This window comes from Hyperolius riggenbachi, chromosome 1 (assembly GCF_040937935.1).
Source record: "Hyperolius riggenbachi isolate aHypRig1 chromosome 1, aHypRig1.pri, whole genome shotgun sequence".
NCBI classification, from domain to species: Eukaryota; Metazoa; Chordata; class Amphibia; order Anura; family Hyperoliidae; genus Hyperolius; species Hyperolius riggenbachi.
This window is the reverse complement of record NC_090646.1, coordinates 566,245,129-566,270,663: the sequence shown is the minus strand read 5'-3', so window position 1 is coordinate 566,270,663 and position 25,535 is coordinate 566,245,129. Positions and strand designations below refer to the sequence as shown.

Here is a 25,535-nt window from a genome sequence, read left to right as displayed (position 1 = left end):
CCCAGGCTCTGTTAGCCGGGTGCTCCACCCAGCTAGTTTTGGTGAGCACCCGGCTGTCATCCAAATTTATGTCAATCACAGCTGCGCGTCTGGAACTCTCTTAAAAATCCATGCAAAAAGATAAATCCAAATTCCTAAAAAATAGAGTGCTAGTACATAGTGGGTAACTTCTAGCAACAGTACACCCTGTGCAAATACACTGTGCGGGAGAAGCTTCAACCACATACAGGATAGGTGCCAACCCCTCTTAGGTAAGAGAGTTCCAGACACGCAGCTGTCATTGACATAAATTTGTAAGTGAAAAGGGTAACCATCTGACTGTTGGCAGCCAACTGGATACCAACATTGTGCAATAAAGGTGGTGAGCGCTGTATCATTCAAACCCGGCTGTCATCAGCTCACTTGCTCCTCTGCTGTAAGTAGAGTTGAGCAGAGAAGCACCGCCCCTGTATTCTCTCATCTCACCCCCACCCGGCTACTTTTTCATGCCACCCGGTTGGAAGAAATTTCTGGGGAGAACATTATGGAGGAAGGTAGTGCTAGTGCATAGATGGGCGCTCCTTAGGAGAGATGTAGGGAACCCTAAGGACGGCAAAAGAGTTTATTGGCATAGAGTGACAATTGAAGCAGGGGGTTCTTTAGTCAAGGTCAGGAGGATATTGGCATTAAATTATTAATAAAAGGTTATTGTCATTTGATGTTAAGAGAACATTAAAATATTTATTTGGAATTGTGTCAGTGTTTTTATTTCCATTTAACTCTTTGTGGAAATAGGTAAGGGGTACCAAGGTACCACCAGGCTCCTTTCACATGGATGGGGACATCTGGTGGTCTATTTAATATTAAAGAAGGCTTCCAGATTCTACTATGTCATAACCTGGCATGGCATAAGTTACTCCCACCTCCTGATGAGATTCATAGGTGGAGTTGAGAGCTGACATAAATTAAGTTTTATACATACCTGGGGCTTCCTCCAGCCCCATGTGCACGAATCACTCCCACACCGCCATCCTCAGTCTTCTCACTCTTCGGTACCAGGTCCTGTAACTGCAGCCAGTCGCGACCAGTCTGCGCAAGAGAAGCGTGCCCTCTACGTATCTATCCAGCAGGCGCCGGAAATAAACATAGAGGGTGCACTTCTCTTACGTCAGACTGGCCGTGACTGGCTGAAGTTATGGGGCCTGGTACCGGAGCTGTAGGCAGCAGAGGATTGCAGCGTGGGAGCAATCCGTGCGCAGGGGGCTGGAGGAAGCCCCAGTTATGTATAAAACTTTTAATTTATGTCAGCTCTGGTTTCCTTTAGGCTACTTGCACACCAAGACGTTGCGTTAGGTGCTACGTTAAGGTCGCATAACGTGCACCTAACACAACGTATGGTGCTGCAAGAGCCGACGGTAGAGTGAGCCGCGTTAGCCGGCTCGATTCCTATAATGTCTCCCAGAGTGGCGCTGATTGGCCAGCGGGTCCACGTGATGCGGAGCGAGACACTCCGCATCACGTGGTCCCGCCGGCCAATCCGCGCCTGCCAGTGCAGTGAATATTAAGTAGCCATGTACGCGGCTACTGTAGCTGGCTCTCCCCGCCTCCTCTCCACCCCCCACTGCGCATGTGCAAACAGTCTAACGCGGCTATAGCCGCTCCAACGCCGTAGCATGCTGCACTTGGCGGAGAACGTGCAGCGTTACATGTAACGCAAGGTGGGCTGTGTGAACAGCCCACTTGTGTTACATTGCTGTGCGTTGGGGGAGCGTTACAGGCGCACTAACGTGCGCCTGTAACGTCTTGGTGTGTAAGCAGCCTTAAAGAACAACTGAAGTTAGAGAGATATGGAAGCTGCCATAATTATTTCCCTATTAGCAATACCAGTTCCCTGGCTGTCCTGCTAATCCTCTGCCTCTAATACATTTAGCCATAGACCATTAACAAGCATATGCAGATAAGGTGTTTCTGACATTATTGTTAGATCTGACAAGATTAGCTGCATGTTTGTTTCTGGTGTAAAGCTAGGTTCACACTAGGCCCTTTTGCAGAACGGACCTGCAGTCCGTGATCCTGTAAAACCTGAACGCAAACGGATCCGTGCTGCCCTTTTGCAGCAAACCTTTTTGAAACGTTTGCAGTTTTTTTTTTCCCTCCCCCAAAAACGGATGGCTGCAGCCAGGACCCCAATAGGTGTGTCCCAGGTAGCTTGAAGGGGTAGCAGCCAGGACGGGGGGTAGTGGGTTCACCCCCCCTTCCCTCACCTGGGTCCCCCCGTCCCCGCTCCTTTCTCCAGCTATTTGAGGCAAAAGTGTAGTGAGCAGGGAAGCACCTTACTTCCTCTGCTTGCCATGACCTCTAGTAGGTGGCATTGCCGGAAGTCACGTGGCGAGCAGAGGAAAAAGGTAATATCCCCTCTTGCTCGCTACACTGTTGCCACAAATAGCTGGAGGGGGGGGTGGGGTGACACTGTTGTGCCTGCTACCCCCTCAGGCTACCTGGGGGACACCTATTGGGGCGAAGGGGAGGCGCAGGCAGTAGGCAATGTGGCTCTCCTTCCGTTTTGTGTGCAAGAATAGCCTGTGTAGAGTGAGATCCGTTTTTGCACTGCCCTCCATTACTCCTGCGTGTATCAGGATGCATGTGCGGTGCGGAAAAATGCAGCAGATTCTGACTTTTCGTTCAGGTTTTGAAAACGGGTCCCCGCAAACGGATCTGTTTTTTTGTTTGGGTGAAGACGGCTGCGATTTTTAATATTGCTACCCACGGCTCTGGTTTTGATCAGGTTTAAAAAGCGGAACCACGGATACGTTTTCGGACCTAGTGTGAACGAGCTCTAACTCAGACACTGCTGCAGCCAAATTTACCAGCAGGGGAGCCATGCAACTGGTTTTGTTTAAAAGAAAATAAATATAAAATAAATATGGTTGCCTCTGTATCTCTCACTTCTGTTGCCCTTTTAATGTTAAACAAGGGTAGTGTGTGTGTGGGTGGGAGGGACCTTTGTCCCTCCTCTCATTTGCAGACTTCCCATCAATCCTATAGATCATGGGTTGTTGGTTAAAGTAAACCTGTCATAGGAAAAAAATTCTAGTTTACAGTCCTTGAAGCATTAGAGGTCTCTTGGTTTTCGCCCCTGGGGCTCTGCTGATCAGCTGTGACCCTCTGAAAGATAGCCCCAGTTGCGGGCTACTGCATATGCATAGCCAGGACCACCTGCCTCCTCGCTTGTGCTCCCAAAAGCTGGGCGCATGACCGAGGAGTGTGCACAGCCGGGATCGCGCATGCGCAGTAGTTCCCAACTGGTGAGTTAGCAAACTTTTGGAGGGGGCTCAGCTGAGAAACTGGAGGAAACGGGGACCTTTAAGGCATCAGGTAAGTAAATTAGGACTTCTTATAAAGTGTACCTGTCACAGGAGAAAAGTCCATTACTCGCAGGCAGGATTTATTGGGGAATAGCAGTCTGCATGGGGAACAAGGGGTTACAACTTACAAGTGCTTTAACCACTTTACCCCAAAGGAGTTTTTACCGTAATCGCCAAGAGCGATTTTCACCTATCAGTGCTCATCCCTTTCATTTGCCAATAGCTTAATCACAATGAAATTATCTAGTTTTATTCACCACTAATTAGGCTTTTTGGGGTTGCTATTTGTTTTCAGTAATTACTTTATTTTCTATGCATTTTAAAGGGGAAAACAAGGGGGAAAAAATGAAAAAATACACTTTCTCCAGTTTTATCCCCTATAGTTTTAACATAAACACTGCTATGTACATAAAACCCACCCATTTATCTCCCTATTTGTCCTGGTTATTACAAGATTTGAATTATGTCCCTAGTACAAAGTATGATGACCATATATTATTTGGAAATAAAGGTGTGTATTTTGTCTATGTTGTGTTTTTTGTTTTACGCTTCTCACGCGCGCACAGCGGTAGCAGCGCTGTTTAACTCATAAAAACCTCCTGGAGCCGTTAAGAGGCTCTAGCAGGACATTTTAATTCGCTTGCTTGTCTTTAAGTGGTTAAAGTGACACTGAAGCGAAAAAAGATATAATTAATTTTATGTGTGGTACAGATCCTTAGAAAATTAGTAGCAATGATAAAGAGTCTCGTGTTTTTTTATTTTCAGTTATAATGCTTGCATCCCTGCACTGGTGCCACTCTGCCTTTCCCTCTGCCTTAGTCCAATTGTACTTAGAGCAGGACTACAAGAAAATGGCCACTGGTATCCTCCTTCATGAATATCAGTAGCCATTTTTGTGTAGGCCTGCTCTAAGTACTTTTACTGTAGCTACACTGAATAGCATACAGCTCAAGGATGAGTGGAGGCAGAGCCAAGCTACAGAGAGAATGGGAAATAGTGAGTGAATGAAGTGCACATTCTTTATATATAAAGAGTGTGGCTTCCTTTGGCGGGCATTTTTTGTGATGTGTAGAGAATATTACTCTGAGAACACCTCTCTGCACATGTTTCAGCAGCACCATTATTGCCAGCATCAACCCCTGTACCAACAGCAGCAACGCCCTCTTACAGCCACCATTATGCCAGCAGCAGTAATGGACACTTACCAGCTGCCTCCACTATGCCAGCAGCAGTAATGTCCACTCACCAGCAGCCACCTCTTTGTCAGCAGCAGTAACAGCCACTACAAACCATCCCAATTATGCCAGCAGCCACCACTGTTCCAGCAGTAGTAGCAGTCACTCGCCAGCAGCCACCACTGTTCCAGCAATAGCAGCAAAATAGTATGAGTCAATGCAATGCTGAAACAGCCTTAATAAATAGTGCCAAGAGGCAACCTGGTTAAAAGGCTGAGAAAAAGACATTACTGCAAAATCAAAAATGTTCTCTTTCATTTAAAGGAAACCTGCTCTTTGGTACAGGCCCAGAGGCTGCTTTAACAAGGGCAGCTGTGGATAAAAAAAATATTGTGGTGGAAAATTAGATAATTTAAGCCAAGAAAGAAAAACATTTTTCAAACAAAATAAACTTTCCAAAGATGGCAGGCTGAATAAAAACTTTGCAAAAAAAAAAGCTAAAAGAGTTTTCTAAACCTGCTGCAGATAAAGTAGCAAGTGTGCAACAACAATAACTGTCTTTTGGTTGTGAGCCATTTGCCAAGATTTTGTCTCAACCATAATTGACGTTTGGCCTTCGCTTCAACCCAATTCAATCTGAACATTGTTCAGTAGGTGTACAGATAAGAATTTGCAGGCAACCCCCTTACTGATTCAAAATGACTCCATCCCCTCTAATGTTGTGCATACACGGTTTCATTTCATGCACCGGATCGAGCCAGCGGCTCGATGCCGGCGCATCCTCGCTCATCCGCACAGATCGATTGCCGCTCGTCCCCGCTGGCGCTTCCTTATCACCGCTCGATTCCCTGCCATTGTCTGCCGGCGGGGATCGAGCGGGCGTGGGTCGAGCGGCATGATCGGGCAAGCTGAATATTATCAGCTGGCCACATCAACTGGTCGATACACGGTACAGAAACTGTTAATCCTAGTAGAATCCTAATAGAACATGCTGTAACAATGTTTTACTCAACAAAAAGAAAGTTGTGGAGGTTCCTGAGATTGAGAGAGTGGTTATTGCTCTTCCTTAGCTCTACCTTATTTCTGGTTCAAAAACTGATTGAATTCTTCTGATTAATTAACAATCACAGGTATTTTATTTTTTCTAAAGTACAGAGAGTTTAGGATAGAATCTTCCTCCTCAGAAAATACATTTATAGGGAAGGAATGATTACTGCAGAGCATCAGTACATCTGATGGATGCTTACTGTTCTAATACTGGGCAAGTAACTGGTGAATGACCACTGTTTGCAACAAATACTGAGACTGAAAATGCAGTGCAAAGAGACTTGCTTGTGACTTGAAAACTATACAGGTGAAACTTGAAGAATATCGTGCAAGAGTCCATTTATATCGTGCAAGATAAAGACAAAATAAATACCGAGAGCCCAATATAGTGTAGTATGCAAAACAAAGGGTTGGAAATGAAAAGTATATAATGTATATACTCACAAACGTGGGTTACCTCCTAGGTAACCACTGTATAGGCAGGTGAGGAGATTAGACCTGTCCTCACTCAGGATTAAAAGTCGCTCTCTGTAGATAAGGAAATACGGGGCAACACCCCTCCACCAGAGGTGGATATTGATAATGTAAGAGTGAACAGAGGCGCCAGCAGGATAAAAGGTTCTAAAAGGCTTAAAATCCCTCAGGAGGTGGTGGTGGACTCTGTGAGAGGCGCTATTCGTGACCTTGAGACTATACTGTGTACTCCTATCTGTTTATTGCCTGAGGAAGCGGGAACATACCCGTGAAATGCTTTGCACTGTTTGTTTTGGAGTATATTAATAAACCTGTTGTCATAAAACTGACGGTATCTTGTCTGCTTCGGGAAGGCGAGTCCACCACCACCTCCTGAGGGATTTTAAGCCTTTTAGAACCTTTTATCCTGCTGGCGCCTCTGTTCACTCTTACATATATCGTGCAAGAGTCCTATTTCAGTTGAGCCTATAATATTGAACATTTTTACAATATTCTAATGGTCTGAGATTTTGATCTGGAGGTTTTCATAAGCTATAAACAGTAATCATCAACATTAAAAAAAATAAAGGCTTAAAATATCTTGCTTTGCATGTAATGAGTCTATTTCATATATTATTTTCACCTTTTAAGTTGAATTACTGAAATAAATGGACTATTGTGCAATACTCTAATTTTTCAAGTTTCACCTGTATACAAATAGACAAGAATGGATATCATGATGAAAATGCAGTGTGTGCCCAAACCCCAGTGAACCTATCTAGCAATACACATAGTAAATATGTACAAATACTGTATATACAACCAGTGCAGTACGGAAGCAAGGTCAGGACAGAATGCAAGGTTTGGCAACAAGAGAGCAAGGTTCAGGTATCTGCTCATTGATGTCCAAAGACTCAGGTCAAGCAACACAAAGCTTTGGCCACACTGAGTCCTTGAAGGCCACACCTGCTTCAAGATGAGGCCAGAGAGCCAGTATGCAGGTAGGCCAAAGCAATGCAAGGGCTATCTCCATACAAGATGGGGCCTCCTGCTGATGGGCAGTAGAAGTCCAAGACAGTCAAAGGGCCAGTGCACACCAAAAACCTCTAGCATACCCGCAAAACGCTAGAGGTTCTTGCAGAGGTTTTTCAGAGCGATTCTAGGCATGTTTAGAGAGATTTTCTAAACATGCCTAGAGTTGTTTTTTTTGGAGCGTTTTTGTGTAGCAGGTTTCATATATTGTTACAGTAAAGCTTTTACTGAACAGTTTCTGTAACAAAAACGCCTGGAAAACCGCTCTGATCTAGCGTTAGAGCACTTTCCTATACTGTACATTGAGGCAGAAACGCCTCAGAAATCTAAAAAAATGCTGAAGCCCTGTTGCGTTTGAGGAAAAAACAAACCGCTCTGGTGTGCACCAGCTCATTGAAATAAATTAGCCAAGCAGTTTTCAAACCTCTAGCGTTTTTAAAAATGCTCCAGAACCGCTCTGGTGTGAACCAGCCTAAAGTCAATACTACACCCAGCAGGCAGAAAGTGGCAGGACATGGTTCCTAACACTTACCACCACATTCAGCGCATCCGACTTTGTGGAAGTTTTTATTTTTAGTTCAAGGTTATACACTTTGGATCTCAAGAGAATATTCACAAATAGGGCTAGGAAAATTTAGCCTTGCTCCAACTTAATAAAATCCTACGTCTACCCTCTCCCAAATATGTTTTTTCTCTTATTTCAAGAATAGAGAGAGGAAGTTCAGAAAAACATTTGCAATTCCAATCTAATGTAGGTTGCATAATGAACCTAGAAAAATCTGATTTAATTCCTTCTCGGAGAAAAAAGTTAATTTTGGGAAGTATAGTGGTTTTAGAGGGCTTTTGTTTTTTTTACTTGATAGAGTTGGAGAAAAAAAGGGGTAACAAGGGTGAAGCATTTCAGACAAGAATAAAATGTATGAAGCAAGTGATGTCTTTCCACTGAAAATTGTCAGTTTCCGGCCCTTTGTTCTCTGCAGTTAAACAAAGGATTTCCCCATGGTGCAGAGCATACTGGAGAGAAAGTATATAGATCCTCTGTCCACCACTGTCTGTAACCACCTTGTGCTCCATTCACAAAGCATTATAACATGGGGTAATGCAAAAAACAACTAATTTTACCTAACATTTTAATTTTAATGTGTATAGTGCATTTCTCCTGTTGTACTCGAGCTGCAGCCACTGGGACGCGCTCAAGTGGCCAGCCACCCTGCAGTGTTAGTGGTCTTGCCCAAGGACTTCTTACTGAATAGGTACTGACCCTAGCCAGGATTCAAACCCTGTTCTCCCATGCCAGAGGCAGAGCCTTAACCCTCCTGGCGGTATAAAAAAATACGCCAGGAGGCAGCGCGGCAGTTTTTTTTTAATTTTTTTTTTCTATATCATGTAGCGAGCCCAGGGCTCGCTACATGATAGCCGCTGCTCAGCGGCATCCCCCCGCCCTCTTCGATCGCCTTCGGCGATCTCCGATCAGGAAATCCCGTTCAAAGAACGGGATTTCCTGGAGGGCTTCCCCCGTCGCCATGGCGACGGGCGGGATGACGTCACCGACGTCACTGACGTCGGGTCGTCATTGGGAGTCCCGGGCCACCCCTCGGCGCTGCCTGGCACTGATTGGCCAGGCAGCGCACGGGGTCTGGGGGGGGGGGGGGGGCGCGCGCCGCACCGTATAGCGGCGCGCGGCGGGGTTACCGCCAAGAAGGTTAAACCAATACACTATCCAGTCAATACATTTTGTCAAATGTCAATTTAGAAAGGCTATTATGGCATGGAAAACTAAAATTACCAACTTGTGAGGTAAGATACCAAACTTTTATGGTGAAAAAACGACTTGAGTGGCAAACGCCACATAACTGTCAATTCACAAAGGATAACACATGGTAAAACAAGTGAGACACTTGATATTTTATCAGTCATTTGTGAGTTTACAGACTGGTGTTATAGTATACTGAGCATCTGAGCACTCCTATGGGCAGCAGAAATACTAAATCAACCTCTGCCTAAGGGAGGGTTGGAAACTGTGGGCTTTTCGGGTGCAGCAGGCATTTACTTACCTACGAAGGTCTGCTCTGTAGCCCCACTTGTCTATAATGAAAGCTTCCATCTTTGTCCTTTGCTGCAGGTTTAAACTCTCGCATTGGTATAGCGCCTGCCTGGCCACCGCAATGCATGCTGGGTGATGTAGTTCATTGATGTATTTAATCTCCCAACCAGGAGATGTAATCACATCAGTGGGAACTACATATACCAGCAAACACTGCATGTCCCTGGCATGCACTGCTGCTACTGGGGACGCACTATATCATTTTCAACCTGCGGTGCCGTGTCACGGAGCGAGAGAAGGTGGAGGCCTCCATATAGGCGGAGGGCTACAGGGCAGTCCCCTGTAGGTAAGTAAATGCTTGCTGCACCCCCAAAAGCACACAGTTTATAAACCTTCCTTAGGGGGAGGTTCGTTTGACAAGTTTTCAAAATTTACTGGTGAGTTCTCTTTATGAAAGAGAGAGAAGTGGAAACAGAGGGTAGAGAATAGAGTCAAGTAGTATAAACTATTCAGGGGGGGGGGGGACTATTCAGGAAAGTAGGAAAATATAAATGTATGAAAACTTTTCCCACCTAATTTCACATTTGTTTTAAAACACAAATCCACAATATTATATTACATTTTATGTTAATTTCATTTTAATTTTAACATAGTAGCGGGCATGTAACTAAGGAAGGCTCGCTACACAGCATAACTCGCCTAGCATGCAGCCCTGGATTTAGCTAGCCTTGGTGTCATGTACTTTGTGCTGCTATAGGAGAGCAGCTTCACGAATCAGGGCCAATATATTTTAGAAATGAATATACGGTAGTTAAAGGGGCACTATGGCGAAAAATTGTAAAATGTAAAATATGTACAAATAAGCATGTTTTTTTCCACAGTAAAATGAGCCATAAATTACTTTTCTCCTATGCTGCTGTCACAGTAGGTAGTAGAAATCTGACAGAAGCGACAGGTTTTGGACTAGTTTCATGGGGAGATTCTCAGGGATTTATTTATTTTCAAAAGCACTTAGTGAATGGCAGTTGCTCTGTCCAACTGCCAAAAATTTGTGTAGCGAGCAGGGAAGCTGGCCAGCATCGTTGTTTAAATGCTTTTTAGGGAATATCTTTATAAAGAATAAAAGCCTTGCTGAGAATCCCCTATGAAGAGATGGACTAGTCCAAAGCCTGTCACTTCTGTCAGATTTCTGCTACCTACTGTAAGTGACAGCAACATAGGAGAAAAGTAATTTGTGGCTCATTTTACTCTGGCATAAACGTACTTCTTATTTGTCTATGTTTGCAAATTTTTTTTTAAATTTTACAGTTGTTCGCCATAACGCCCTTTTAATATTTTTTTTCTGCAATAGGGGCTTAAACTGAGTACACTCAACATTCAAGTGGCTCCAGTGCTGGTTTTCATTCCTCTGTTGCATATAACTCTCAAATGAATGATTTTGTCTTAGAATCACTGCTTGCACCCTAGAGTTTGATGTGTTTTTTTTTTTTTCTTACAAAAGCTTCTTTAAAAACCACTTAAGGACCGGGCTCTTTTCTTTTGATCTGTGCTGCGTGGGCTATTCAGCCCACAGTACAGATCGTATTTGAGCCAGGGCGATCAGACTACGCCCCCCCCTTTTCCCCACTAGGGGGATGTCCTGCAGGGGGGGTCTGATCGCCGCCGGCTGCCTGCGTGTTGCGGGGGGGCTCCTCAAAGCCCCCCTCCGCAGCAGTTTCCGCCCTCCCTATGTTTCCCTCCCTCCCATCCGTCCCCTGGGCGGCGCAGGACGGCGATCCGTCCTGCGCCGCCTCTGACAGGCTTCAGCCTATCAGAATGCGGCGATCCCCGGCCAATCAGAGGCCGGGGATCGCCGATCTCCTTTACGGCGCTGCTGCGCAGCAGTGCCATATGATGTAAGCAGCGGGGATTTCACCCTCCGTGAACTGACATGGAAAGGCCGCTCGTACGTAATTCCACTTACGACCAGCTGCCGCCTATCGGCGTTAGGCGGTCGTTAAGTGGTTACATTTCCACAGCTTGGATTCACAGTGTTCAGTTGCATATTACACTTGTTATAATGTGTTAATGTGAGTGTGAACTGCAATGGGGACTGGACATACACTTTAATGCAAAGCCTGCCTGCAGTGAGATAGAAAAATTCAATCAGTTACGACCCTTTTCTTTTAACAGGCCCATAGAATTGTATGGACAGTGAGATGACATGCTGAATTATTCTGCAACGCAACTGAGAACTGTGAACCTAGCCTTACTGTTAAGATTTGCCTTTTTATTGATATCTTAGCAGTAAGATAAGTACGAGAGCTCAAGGATTTATTTGTAAGACTGCCATGCATGACTATAGGAGAGGATGTCCTCCAGACTTTCTGCCAAAAGGTGTAACAACTTCACACAACAATCACGATATTATAGTGCCCTCATTTTGTACCAGCTCTGCTAATAAAAAAAATTGAATTGCCTTGATATTAAAATAAGTAGTTTTGCACACTTATTATTTTATTATTATTTATGTACAGAGTATATATAGCCTTGTCATTTAACTGTCCGTCAGAGGGGCTTACAATCTAATCCCAACTATAGTCATATATCCATTGTAGTCTAGGGCCAATTTTTAGAGGGAAGCCAATTAACGAATCTGTATGCCTTTTGGGTTGTGGGAGAAAACCGGAGTGCCTGGAGGAAACCTATGCAGACACGGGGAGAACATACAAACTATGTGCAGGTAGTGCCCCGGCTGAGATTCAAACCGGAACCCTAGCGCTGCAAGGCAAGAGTGCTAGCCACTACGCCACTGTACTGCCCAGATGCTCTGCTTAAATGAATTGTGAAAAGACTTCTTTTTTTGCATAGTCTCAAGGGGTAGAAAATCCGCTTAAAGGACACCTGAAGTGAGAGGATTATGGAGGCTGCCATCTGTATTTCCTCTTACACGATACCAGTTGCCTGGCAGACCATCTGCTTCTAATACTTTTAGCCATACACCCTGGACGTGCATGTCGTTCAGATGTTTCTGACTGAAGTCATACTTGATTAGCCACATGCTTGTTTCAGGTGTGTGATCCAGACACTACTACAACCAAAAAGATCAGTGAAAATAAGATGATGAGATAAACAATTGTATCTATCCTCCTATTCATAAAAATTACTTTTTTAGATATCCCAGTTTTATACATTTTAAAAACTTAAAGGGATACTGTAGGGGGGTCGGGGGAAAATGAGCTGAACTTACCCGGGGCTTCTAATGGTCCCCCGCAGACATCCTGTGTTGGCGCAGCCACTCACCGATGCTCCGGCCCCGCCTTCAGATCACTTCTGGAATTTCTGACTTTGAAGTCAGAAAAACACTGCGCCTGCACCCCCGTGTCCTCACTCCCGCTTATGTCACCAGGAGTGTACTGCGCAGACACAGACTATACTGAGCCTGCGCTGTGCGCTCTTGATGACATCAGCGGGATCGAGGACACGGCAACGCAGGCGCAGTGGTTTTCTGACTTTAAAGTCTGAAATTCCAGAAGTGAACCGGAGGCGTGGCCGGGAGCATTGGTGAGTGGCTGCGCCAACACAGGATGTCTGCGGGGACCATTAGAAGCCCCTTTAAGTCGATTTAATGGTTTATCGTCTCTGCTCAATGACACAGACATTCAAGTGTCCCAGAGCTAAAATATTTGAGCCATTGAACTTTTTTTATATATACTTGCAATCAGAAGCTTTTCTCTTCCAGGAAAAAGGTTTAATGGCTGTAATTCCTTATCAGTAGGTTTATGGCTGTAATTCCTTATCGGTGAGGTCTATGCTATTGTCCGATTTGGTCGCGATTTGAGACCTACATGTTTACATCTTCAGGCAGAAAAAGAAACATGGACTAGTTGTTTGTATGTTTGGTACTGTACAGACTCATGTTTACCTTGTTATGTCACCTCGGGTACACTTTAAAGTTTTGAAACCAAAATAATATGGGATTTCAAGAAAGTCCAATTTAGAATTAGGTCTATAAGCTCAACTGTTCATCTTAAACATTATGGACTAGACTTGAAAACAAACCAGGTTTTTTCATTTGTTTGGAGGAATGGCAGTTCCATCCCTAACTTTGATTTTTGTTATAACAGTGTTATTTATATTCTGTGGCATTGTACAGATTAAGAAACAAACATGGAGTACAAAATACTACAGACATTGATATACACCAATATACAAAATACAGAATTGGTACAAAATACAGAATTGGTAATTACAGTGACAAAAGTAACATGATAACTAAAATGTATAACAAACTGCAAGACACAATATAATTAACAAATTCCAAGACACAAAAGGGTGAGAGAGCCCTGCCCTTGCAAGCCTACAAGCTAAAGGAGTAGGGTGGGAACAAGAGGTGGGTTAGTACAAGATATTCATACCTAGAGGTATTGGGTCATATCCTATTCAAGGTGATAAGTAGCTTGCAGATGCGAGCTACTCATCACCTTGCCATCGCGCGAGGATTACCGGCAAATCCTATTGCCCATATCCTTCGCGCGATGGTCGATCATTAGGAAGCATTACTCAGGCGAAAGCCTGAGTGATGCTCCCTATTACCGAGCGATGGGGAGTGAGGTTTACATTGTGGTGCTGTCCTTCCACGGCCTCACTCCCCACACATGCGCACTCACCCACCAAACATCGCCGCCATCTTCCGCTGCAGCATCTGGGTGTCTCCTTCAATAAGGAGACCCCCAGAGCTCCCCGTCAGGTCGCCGCACACCTTAGAAGCCCCCACGTAACTCTGCCGGGCTTCCCTGTAAACATACATACAGCCGCTAATCACCTGACGCCTCTGGCCATTTTATTGGTTCAGACAGCGGACCAATGGGGAGCCCCGGCTGCAGATTCAAAGATGCTTTGCCCGGGCTCATACTATGCGCACAGTAATTACAGTGATGGATACACTGTAATTACGCAACGGAATTTGCGGCGAGAGGCATCGGGTGATTAGCGGCGGTATGTATGTTTACAGGGGAGCCCGGCAGAGCTATGTGGAGGCTTCTAAAGTGTGCGGCGACCCGACAGGGAGCTCTGGGGGTCTCCCTATTAAAGGAGACCCCCAGATGCTGCGACGACGACATGCGTTAGCTGGTTTAGACCTGCGTTTAGCAGGTTTAAGCTGACGTTCATGTCTGCCGGGAAGCATCGCTTCCCAGAGAAATGAAAAGGGTAATTGGATAATGTGTTAAGAACTCACTGGGCGATTATATCACCCAAGCAAGTTCTTTTCCGCCTGGGGGGGGTCTAAAGTTTAATAAGATTAGACAATGCCCCCATCGCCTAAGTTAAGAACTTGCCAGTGCTTCAGCAATAGGATATGGCCCATTGTGTTTTTAATTTATCTAGTAGGGAGTACAGCTTGGCCAGATGTCAAAAAGGCCACACACGATACAATAAAATGATCCAATTTTACAGCAATTCAATAAAAAACGATTGGATCTCCCCAAAAAATTGAAAGCTTTTTTTTCATTTGACTGAAAAATCCGATCGGATTTCCTGTTTTCTTCGATGTTAATCGATCTGGAATTCCAGATATTTTTCTTCAACCTTTCTAAAGATTGTATGGTGTGTGTTGGATTGTCAATTTATTAATATACATACCCTAGAAATTTTGTCAGTTTCCAATCATTTTTATCATAATTGGGGGAAAAATGTTACATACGTGCGTGGTACATTGGTCATATTTTAGAAATGTTACAATCAGTCAGAAAAATTGATTGCAATTCTTACATTGAACAGATATTTTAAAAATTGTATGGTGTGTGGCCACCTTTAGTTAGAGCATATTATTGTCAGGAAAAGTGTGTTTTGAGGCAGCATTTAAAGATTTCAAAAGTTGTAGAGTGACAGATATGTTGTGGAATGGGATTCCTGAAGAGGGGTGAAGCACATAAGATGTCTTGCATACTTGAATGCAAGGAGGTGATTCTAGAGGAGAACAACAGAAGATTGTATGCAGATCTGAGATTGCATTTGGGTTGGTGTCTGGAAACTAGTGAGGCTATGTACGGGGAGAGAGATCATGGAGAACTTTGTAGGTTAGGGTTAAGAGTTTGAAATGGATCCTCTCCTTAATTAGCAGCCAATTAAGAGCCTGACAGAGAGGAGCAGCAAAGGAAGAGCAAAAAGAAAGATGAATTAGTCTGTTTGAATCCGTTGTTTTCCCCTGTCGAGAAGGACAGATGGAAGTTCAGAATTACTGTTACTGGAATGGCGAGACCTACATGACAGGAATATGTACCCATCCAGGTAGTAAGTGCTAGCTAAGATTGTGGATGGACTGTACAGTGAGATGGAAAGTAGGAATTTTAAATATCGTCCTGTTTTCTGTCCCTAGAGAGATTAAGAGTATTCTGTTGTTTATTGTTGAGAATGTATACATTATGTGTAAATTCACTGGGCCATATGCAATTCACTTTTTCACCTGAGTTTTCTCCTAAGGGCTCTTCCACATCAGAGCTTGCGTTGGAGAACGCTCAAAGCATACGTTTTGTTGAATGCCTTTTACTGCGTTTTGATATGCGTTGCACTGCAGTGAGTGTGTGTTTTTAATCCGTTTTCAATGCGTTACTGCACATAGAAAAACGCAGGTAATTTTTTTTTCTTTTAGTTGTCAACTTTCTACATTGTTCCTCTGTTGCATTCTGGGACTGATTGCCTGCGTTAACGGATTAAAAACGCGCATAGTGTGCGTTTTACATTGACTAACATTGTAACGCATAAAGCTAGCGTTGGCCAAAAAACTGCGCCTGGGTGCAGTGGAACGCAACGCACAAAAAGGCTGCGTTATATGTGAAAGCTAAAATGAAAGTCTATGGACTTTCATTTCACCTTGGGTAACGCAAACTTTATCCTTTGCGTTGAAACGCAGAAAATCTGCCCTAATGTGAAAGAGCCCATAGTGATATTTTTAAATTTGTCAATAAAATGCATTTTAAGCCACCAGCAAGCAAGAAAATACTCAAAATAATTTTGATAGTGCCTTCTCATCTACTTTTTGGTACTTTTTTGGTTGAAAAGTACTGGAAAGATATTTTAAATCAAAGATGAAAAATTATCTCCTAGGAGAAAACTCAAGTGAAAAAGTGAATTGCATATGGCCCACTGTCTCTTAACAGAAATTGGAAGATAGGAGGTAAAGCTACTTCTACATCGAGAGGGGGTTCTCTTCAACAGTTCTCCAATTGGAATGGAGCTTAAAAATAGACCACTGCTGCATTTCATTGGTCCATTTTTAAGCGCCATACATTTGCATAAAATTAGCACAAAATAGCATCAACACAGAATTACTGGCAACTTATTGACCATCCCTATAGAGTTATGTTGATAAAGTTAAAGAAAATTGCTATTATTTTGAAATTCTTAGCTGGTTGCAGATTGGCATGCTAAGATAATTTTTAATAAAAAATAAATTGGGGAATTTTATAATGTGCAGTTTCCCATTAAAGAGAAACTCCAATCAAGAATTGAACTTTATCCCAATCAGTAGCTGATACCCCCTTTTACATGAGAAATCTATTACTTTTCACAAACGGGCCATCAGGGGGCGCTGTATGACTGATATTGTGGTGAAACCCCTCCCACAAGAAGCTCTGAGTACCGCGGTACTTCTGGCAGTTTCCTGTCTGTGAACCTTGTTGCCTTGTGGGAAATAGCTGTTTACAGCTGTTTCCAACTGCCAAAAAAAAGCATGCAGCAGCTACATCACCTGCCCAGAGTAAAAATGTCACCATGTAATAAATTTCAGAATGTGAATCGGGGATTTAAAAAAATTTACAATGAGCAAACACTGACTAAATCATTTATACATAATTATTGTAAAAATTAAGCACTTTTTTTATTACATTATTTTCATTGGAGTTCCTCTTTAAGTGAAGAGGCGGTTGTAAAATACATTTCCTTTTATATCGGCTGAAAGTAGGTTTATTTCTTTTTTTGAGAATAGGAAACATCCGCTGTCAGCGCTCTGGATTTCATACAGTCTTGACCTGTGCCCATGATTTTGAAGTACAGAGAAGCAGAAGCGAATATGAACTGATCAATGCCATGTAGCATGTGTATTTCTACCCCGCTTATTCATGCAGCGCTTTTCTAACTGCTTCACATCCCAGTCACACAACTAATCTAGTTGTTATTCTGGAAGTATTATTATTGGCTATTTGAAGTGATGATTTGCAAAACAGAATGAACACGGTTTGATTTTCATAGGCTAACTAGATCATGCAAATCTGAGGGAAGCAAATAAATTGTTTTGACAAGTTAACTGAAAAAATGACATAGATGTCTAAGAGGAATACATATATGCAAACTAAGCTGTCATGTTTACAAAATGTTTTTTTCTCCCTTCCTGCTAGCTAGCGGAAAGTGCTGTGCTGTATGCTTAGTCTGTGTGATGTAATCAGAGTTATATGCTTAAAATGTCTATTTGACACAGCAGTTTGTAGCGCCGTGCAGAAAACATTGCTATTTTTATAATATGCTTACGGTATATCCAGAATGTGAATGCAAAGCAATTGTAAGGCATAAGGCTTATCAAGGCCGATTCATTTTGTGATCTACATGGGAAAATTGGACGATTCTGTTTAAGTGGATGGATAGATGTGTAACAACTGGCTGGCTCTTGCAAGGTACTGGTCCTCCAACTTGCTCAAATGAAAAAATAGCGCCCGGAGATTTGGATGCCCATAAAAAGCCGTTAGTAGAATATCAGTATATTTACCGATATTCTACACTTGCAGTGCTAATGACAGTAAAATATTGGGGAAGGTGAATGGGCACTCTCTGTACTATGATTGGTGAAATTTAAGCATTGAACACTTTCATTGGAAATTAGTGCATCATCGTTGATGCGATTTTTATGCAAAAGAATGCATGGCCCCAGAATGCATGGGCCCACACTGTGAGGTGAACTTTTTTTATAGTGATTATCGTTGTTTTTAAAGGGGAACTGAAGAGAGAGGTATATGGAGGCTGTCATGTTTATTTCCTTTTAATCAATACCAGTTGCCTGGCAGCCCTGCTGGTCTATTTCTCTGCAGTAGTATCTGATTAAAACCAGAAACAAGCATGCAGCTAGTCTTGTCAGATCAGACGTATAAGTCTGAACCACTGAAACACCTGATCAGCTGCATGCTTGTTCAGGGGCTATGGCTAATAGTATTAGAGGCAGAGGATCAGCAGGGCTGCCAGGCAACTGGTATTGTCTAAAAGGAAATAAACATGACAGCCTCCATATACCTCTCTCTTCAGTTCCCCTTTAAGTAAACTGTAACCCCTTGTGTTTGAACAAGTCCAAACAATTCAGTTCAAGCGCCCTTCCACTTGCATAAAAAACTTCACAATCCCCATTAGGTTAGCCTCCACCACAACCAATCAAATGCCACTCACCGGATGGTTAGGGCACCAAGGTCTATTCACACATTGGGGTTATTCCCAGGTCACCCCCGACCTCCAACAATCATTATATTCTACTTCAATATGTGTCTTGAAGGGAATCACTCTAGTGCAGTATGTCAGCTTGGGTGTCAGGGTGTCAAGTTTATCAACCTAATAAACATAGTTTTTACTGAGAGAACTCTATCTCCACCTAAACCAGTTGAAAAGGAGGTATTCAATTGGGCTATTTTCAAGCTGCATATTTTTGCATACAAATTTTGCAAAATTCTGCATCAAGTCGGAACTGTTTGAATCTCATTGACCATCCCTATGCAGTACTCCAGTTTGTGAGTTGATGCGGATATAGGTTAAACCATCCACAGCATCGATCTGCGGGTGTTAGTCTTTATTACCAAAGAAGAAGCAAAGGAGAGAAATAGGACTAGTATCAAAGCCTATCTAGAAGCTGAAATAGGTAAAAGAATTCCAAATGAGCTCTTTTCTTGAAGCGGGTGGTTTTGGTACATGGGTGCCTATTGTATATCAGCTACTCCATAGACTGCTATATAAGTTTGAGGCTATGGGGTGTCGGGGACCTAACATTTGGTGCACAATAGGGGCACTTGGCTAACATTAGTCTGACATAGCCGCTTGGCTTTGACATAGCAGCAGGGACACATGTTAGAATTAATATTTTCAATGTTAATATTAATAAGTTATTCAACCTCACTAAATGAGCAAATGGAAAGCTGCTCTCTCATTCATTGACACGAGCAAGAGGTAGATATTTACTAACATTCAATAATGATTTTAGCCTGTTCTCACTGGTGGATTTGCTTAAGGCTGGTCAGGATAGTCCATTCAGTGCAATATTTGAACATTTCTTGGCCACTGTAAAATCTTGAGTAAAATATCTGTTAAAACTGGAAGGGAAAGAGCACCTTTTTGGCATGAAAATATTTTATAACTTTAACAATACTGCATGAGAATATGTATTTCTATCTCATATTGCTTTTATTTATTTAGGTTGCCAGAATGGCGTTTGCTGGTGAAGATCAGTTAAGCTTTGCCATGTTGGACTGTGTGTTGGATATGTTTCCGGGACACTTGGAGTGTCAGCAGATCCTTGCAGATATTGATGAGAAGTTAAAAGTGAACTCTGAAAGGTAATGTCACTCTTCTCTTGATTAACTTTTAGGCTGCATTTCCACTTGTGCGGTGCAAATCGCCGCGGTAAAAACTCATGCGAATTTGCTATTAAATACATTGTATGCATTCGCATAGCGGTATGCGGTATGCGAATTCTGATGGCTCTGCCATGCAATTTTTTTCTGCACAGAAAAACGCAAAGGAATCCTGACAAGTGGAAACAGTCCCATTCACTTGTATTGCTATGCGAATTTGCATGCGAAAAACGCATACGAATTCGCGATAGTGGAAATGGGCCCTTAAACTATATTGAGGAAAGGTCTTGGGTAGTGATTGCATACTGCTGTGGTCATGAATTGCCATGGTCATACTGTCTGAAAATGGCCTTAAAGAGACACTGAAGCGGAAAAAAATATGATATAATGAATTGGTTGCGTAGTATGCATAATTACTAAAACATTGGTAGCAAAAAAAATTCTCATTTTTATTTTTCAATTATACAGCTTTTTTTAAGATTGCATCATTCTCTAATATTTGCAGTTTACACACTACTCAGCATTCTAAATGTTTTTTTACAGAACAGGCAGTGAACTTTTGACCTGTCCTGAACTGTTCTCTGCAAAAAAAAAAAAAAAAATACAGTTAAGATAACAATCTTCAGAACACAGAGCTCTCTGCGACTTTGAAAGTCGTGGAGCTCAATGGCAATTTGCATAGATAACTGGAGTTTCTTAACCTCTTGAGGACCGCAGTGCTAAACCCCCCCTAGTGACCAGGCCATTTTTAGTAAAATAGGCCACTGCAGCTTTAAGGCTAAGCTGCAGGGCCGCACAACACAGCACACAAGTGATTTCCTCCCCCACCCCTTTTTCTCCCCACCAACAGAGCTCTCTGTTGGTGGTGTCTGATCGCTTCCCCATGTTTATTTTTTTTTTTTTTATAAATAGTATTGTTACTTTAAAAAAAAAAAAATGTTTCTTTAAAAATCTTCCCTCCCTCCCCCCCCTTCCCACAGCCAGCCAATTATAACGATCAGCTGTCATAGGCTTCTGTCTATGTGAGCTGATCACTCTCTTGACACGGCTGTCCCCAGTACAGCGCTGCTGCCGATCGCAGCGCTGTACATGGAAATAGATGGCGTTAACGCCGTGTAACAGTCTCCCGAGCGGCAATAGCTCCGCCCCCCAAGCAGGAGATGCACGCGCAGCCTGCTCACGATCTCCTGCAAAACAGAGCCCCAGGACTTTACGCCAATCGGCGTTAGGCGGTCCTGGGGTTGCCGCCGCCGCCACACCCATCGGCGTGACGCGGTTGGCAAGAGGTTAAGGGCCTATTTCACTACACGCAGAATGGATGCAGATGCAGAAAAACTGACTCCAATGAAAGCCTATGGGCCTGTTTCCACTAAACGGGATTTTTCTGATGCAGATTTTCCTATAGGCATTCATTGGAGTCAGTTTTTCTGCATCAATTCTGCATGTAATCTGTGTGTAGTGGAAATAGGCTCTTATTCTTCCTGTACTGGAAACAACATTAGACTTATGTCTCTGCTCCTAATGCTTTATTTCTTAGCTGTACTTCACATACAAATCATTATATCTTTTTTTGTTTGTTTGTTTTTTGCTTCAGTGTCTTTTTAAGGTCTGGATGTGTTTCTGTGCCAGTCAGATTGTCATAAACCTGAAAGTTTGATGGATTGGGTTGAGAAATGTTCAAAGGTCAATATTACCCTAAATCAGGGGTGTCAAACTCAAATAGAAAGTGGGCTGAAATTGAACACTGGGAATAATTAATGCAAGCCAACCTCAATGTCTGATTGCCATCTCCCTCCCTTACAAGGATTGCCTTTAAGCCTCTTGCACACTACATGCTATTTCGATGTTTTAAATGACCCGATTTTTTGATTCTGGTTAAAAAGTAACAGCATACAGTACTTTTTTTTAATTGAAATCAAAAATCGGAATGTATAAAAATCGGAATCACGTGTAGTGAGCAAGAGGCCTTAATCCCAATACAAAACCCTTGACAGCCAAAAAGAACTGGTAAATAGACAATAGTCTGTACTAGGCCTCATAATATGTAGAAACACAATACTGGATTTATAAATGTTTGGTAAAATAAGACAGAGCTGCTCATGCCTATTTAGGGATAGTACAGTTTGCATGCCTTAAGCACTACATTACCGTAGTAAATTGTATGACCATCAAACATGATCAGCAATGCGATTATAATGTGAATGGTATGTCATGAATTAAACCATCACTGTAATAAATGTAGAAACATTAGATCATTTTCATCTGATAACATATTGAAAGCTACTGCCAAATAATGTCCTGTCAAATATGCACATAAATCAATTAGGCATTCTGGCAATCTGTGAAACAGCTATGTCAGTATTTGTTTTCTATACTGTATAGTTACTGTTGAGACAAATTACTAAAGTATTGGATCCTTTTGAAAACTTCAGCCTATTCACGGCTGGTTGCTTTTGGCAGACATTCAGATTTTGATGTCAGAGATTAGTTTTATAGAGGGTTCCTAATTGAAGTAGATTTATGTAGGCTACCAGCGTTAAACCCTATACAATTCCTGGCACTGTAATCTGTTAGGTTTTACTGAATGAAACACTTCATGATGCCACAATAGAAACCCTTTTTTTCGTATATAGAGAGTCCCCAGAGCCAAGGTGTATGGATATAGCATCACATTTCGCAGTCCTGAGGAGAGTTTACACAAGTTAAGAAGATACATGCCAATCTTTTGTCATTCTTAGAACCGCTGTTCACAATTGGGGTTGTCCCGTCAGCAAATTGAATGGGCCACAGGCAGAGAGGTATTCTTTTTCATGAAAGTGCTCAGCCATCATGAAAAGACTGTTTGATAATGAGAAGATATTCGTTTCACTACACTTCATTTTGAATTCACTCATGCTTAGAGATTTCTTGAAAAGGTCTTTTCTTCACCTTTCTCTATAGTGCTCTGCAGCCCACCCACCCTTAATTCATTTTCAAGAGACCATCACTTCATGTTAAAATTGGTTGTCAAAGATAGTTTGTCTGCATTTAATTTGTATTTATTTTTTTGACTTTACTGCCTTGAAATCTCATGTGATAACTAAAGGTCTTATCGTTCAATGTGGTTAAATGTAATCAGTCAATTAATTAATAAACAAGGAAAATAAAATGAGAAAATTAAAATGAAAGGGTTTTTGTTGCATTAACGTCCAGTTTTTAAGATTTTTTTTTTTAAGTTTTGAATAATGCTGATAGTGATTATTAACTTTTTGAATTTTTCTTTAAATATGATATTTTATAAAGTGAATGTTTTAAATTCAATTATGCTGAAACCATTAACACAGGAAATAAAGGCAGGCCATACATTATATAATTGTTGTTGTTTTTTTTGTTTTTTTATTCCTGGCTGATTTTATCACTTTGATAGAATCTGACAGTCTTTTATGAGGTTGATGAAGTGCTGGATTGATGGTGGAGTCTGAGAGGAGAAGAGGACTTCACTGGGAGTAAAAACTGCCACAGGATTACCTGCCAAAGGTTTATAAGAATGCAATATTGATGTTCTTTGGGGAAGTACATGCTGATAATTAGAGTTGGGCCGAACGGTTCGCCGGCGAACGTGGTTCGCGCGAACTTAGGTGGTTCGCGTGCGGGTGCCGCACGCGAACGTTTTGCGGAAGTTCGGTTCGCCCCATAATGCACCTGAGGGTCAACTTTGACCCTCTACATCACAGTCAGCAGGCCCAGTGTAGCCAATTAGGCTACACTAGCCCCTGGAGCCCCACCCCCCCTTATATAAGGCAGGCAGCGGCGGCCATTACGGCCACTCGTGTGCCTGCATTAGAGAGAGTAGGGCGAGCTGCTGTCTGTCTCTAGGGAAAGATTAGTTAGGCTTAGCTTTTCCTGGCTGCATACCTGTTCTGTTCAGTGAGCCCTCAGCCCACTGCATACCTGTACTGTGATCCTGCCACTGCATACCTGTTCAGTGATCCTGCCAGTGCATACCTGTTCAGTGATCCTGCCACTGCATACCTGTTCAGTGATCCTGCCAGTGCATACCTGTTCAGTGATCCTGCCACTGCATACCTGTTCAGTGATCCTGCCGGTGCATACCTGTTCAGTGATCCTGCCACTGCATACCTGTTCAGTGATCCTGCCACTGCATACCTGTTCAGTGATCCTGCCACTGCATACCTGTTCAGTGATCCTGCCACTGCATACCTGTTCTGTTCAGTGGACCCGCCACTGTATACCTGTTCTGTGAACCCGCCACTGTATACCTGTTCTGTTCAGTGGACCTGCCACTGTATACCTGTTCAGTGATCCTGCCACTGCATACCTGTTCAGTGATCCTGCCACTGTATACCTGTTCTGTGAACCCGCCACTGTACACCTGTTCTGTTCAGTGGACCCGCCACTGTATACCTGTTTAGTGAACACGCCACTGCATACCTGTTGTGTTCAGTGAACCTGCCACTGCATACCTGTTCTGTGAACCCGCCACTGTATACCTGTTCTGTTCAGTGGACCCGCCACTGTATACCTGTTCTGTGAACCCGCCACTGTATACCTGTTCTGTTCAGTGGACCCGCCACTGTATACCTGTTCTGTGAACCCGCCACTGTATACCTGTTCTGTTCAGTGGACCTGCCACTGCATACCTGTTCAGTGATCCTGCCACTGCATACCTGTTCAGTGATCCTGCCACTGTATACCTGTTCTGTGAACCCGCCACTGTATACCTGTTCTGTTCAGTGGACCCGCCACTGTATACCTGTTTTGTGAACCCGCCACTGCATACCTGTTGTGTTCAGTGAACCCGCCACTGTATACCTGTTCTGTTCAGTGGACCCGCCACTGTATACCTGTTCTGTGAACCCGCCACTGTATACCTGTTCTGTTCAGTGGACCCGCCACTGTATACCTGTTCTGTGAACCCGCCACTGTATACCTGTTCTGTTCAGTGGACCCGCCACTGTATACCTGTTCAGTGATCCTGCCACTGTATACCTGTTCTGTGAACCCGCCACTGTATACCTGTTCTGTTCAGTGGACCCGCCACTGTATACCTGTTTAGTGAACCCGCCACTGTATACCTGTTCTGTTCAGTGGACCCGCCACTGTATACCTGTTCTGTGAACCCGCCACTGTATACCTGTTCTGTTCAGTGGACCCGCCACTGTATACCTGTTCTGTGAACCCGCCACTGTATACCTGATTAGTTAGGCTTAGCTTTTCCTGGCTGCATACCTGTTCTGTTCAGTGAGCCCTCAGCCCACTGCATACCTGTACTGTGATCCTGCCAGTGCATACCTGTTCAGTGATCCTGCCAGTGCATACCTGTTCAGTGATCCTGCCACTGCATACCTGTTCAGTGATCCTGCCAGTGCATACCTGTTCAGTGATCCTGCCACTGCATACCTGTTCAGTGATCCTGCCAGTGCATACCTGTTCAGTGATCCTGCCACTGCATACCTGTTCAGTGATCCTGCCACTGCATACCTGTTCAGTGATCCTGCCACTGCATACCTGTTCAGTGATCCTGCCACTGCATACCTGTTCTGTGAACCCGCCACTGTATACCTGTTCTGTTCAGTGGACCCGCCACTGTATACCTGTTCTGTGAACCCGCCACTGTATACCTGTTCTGTTCAGTGGACCTGCCACTGTATACCTGTTCAGTGATCCTGCCACTGCATACCTGTTCAGTGATCCTGCCACTGTATACCTGTTCTGTGAACCCGCCACTGTATACCTGTTCTGTTCAGTGGACCCGCCACTGTATACCTGTTTAGTGAACACGCCACTGCATACCTGTTGTGTTCAGTGAACCCGCCACTGTATACCTGTTCTGTTCAGTGGACCCGCCACTGTGTACCTG

At 43.3% G+C, this 25,535-nt stretch overlaps 1 protein-coding gene across 8 annotated transcripts in view; it reads left to right on the top strand.

Annotated features, from left to right (window-relative positions):
• KIAA0825 (KIAA0825 ortholog) overlaps positions 1-25,535 on the top strand; it is a 516,601-nt gene that overhangs the window by 8,483 nt on the left and 482,583 nt on the right. For 7 of the 8 annotated variants that reach the window (XM_068247538.1, XM_068247506.1, XM_068247507.1 and 4 more), the window contains exon 2: positions 19,518-19,657. In XM_068247538.1, the coding sequence (XP_068103639.1) occupies positions 19,527-19,657 (131 nt within the window). In that variant the 5' untranslated portion in view covers positions 19,518-19,526. Of the gene's footprint in view, positions 1-10,246; positions 10,297-19,517; positions 19,658-25,535 lie in introns of those variants that run through there. The other variant, XM_068247508.1, reaches the window with a different exon arrangement.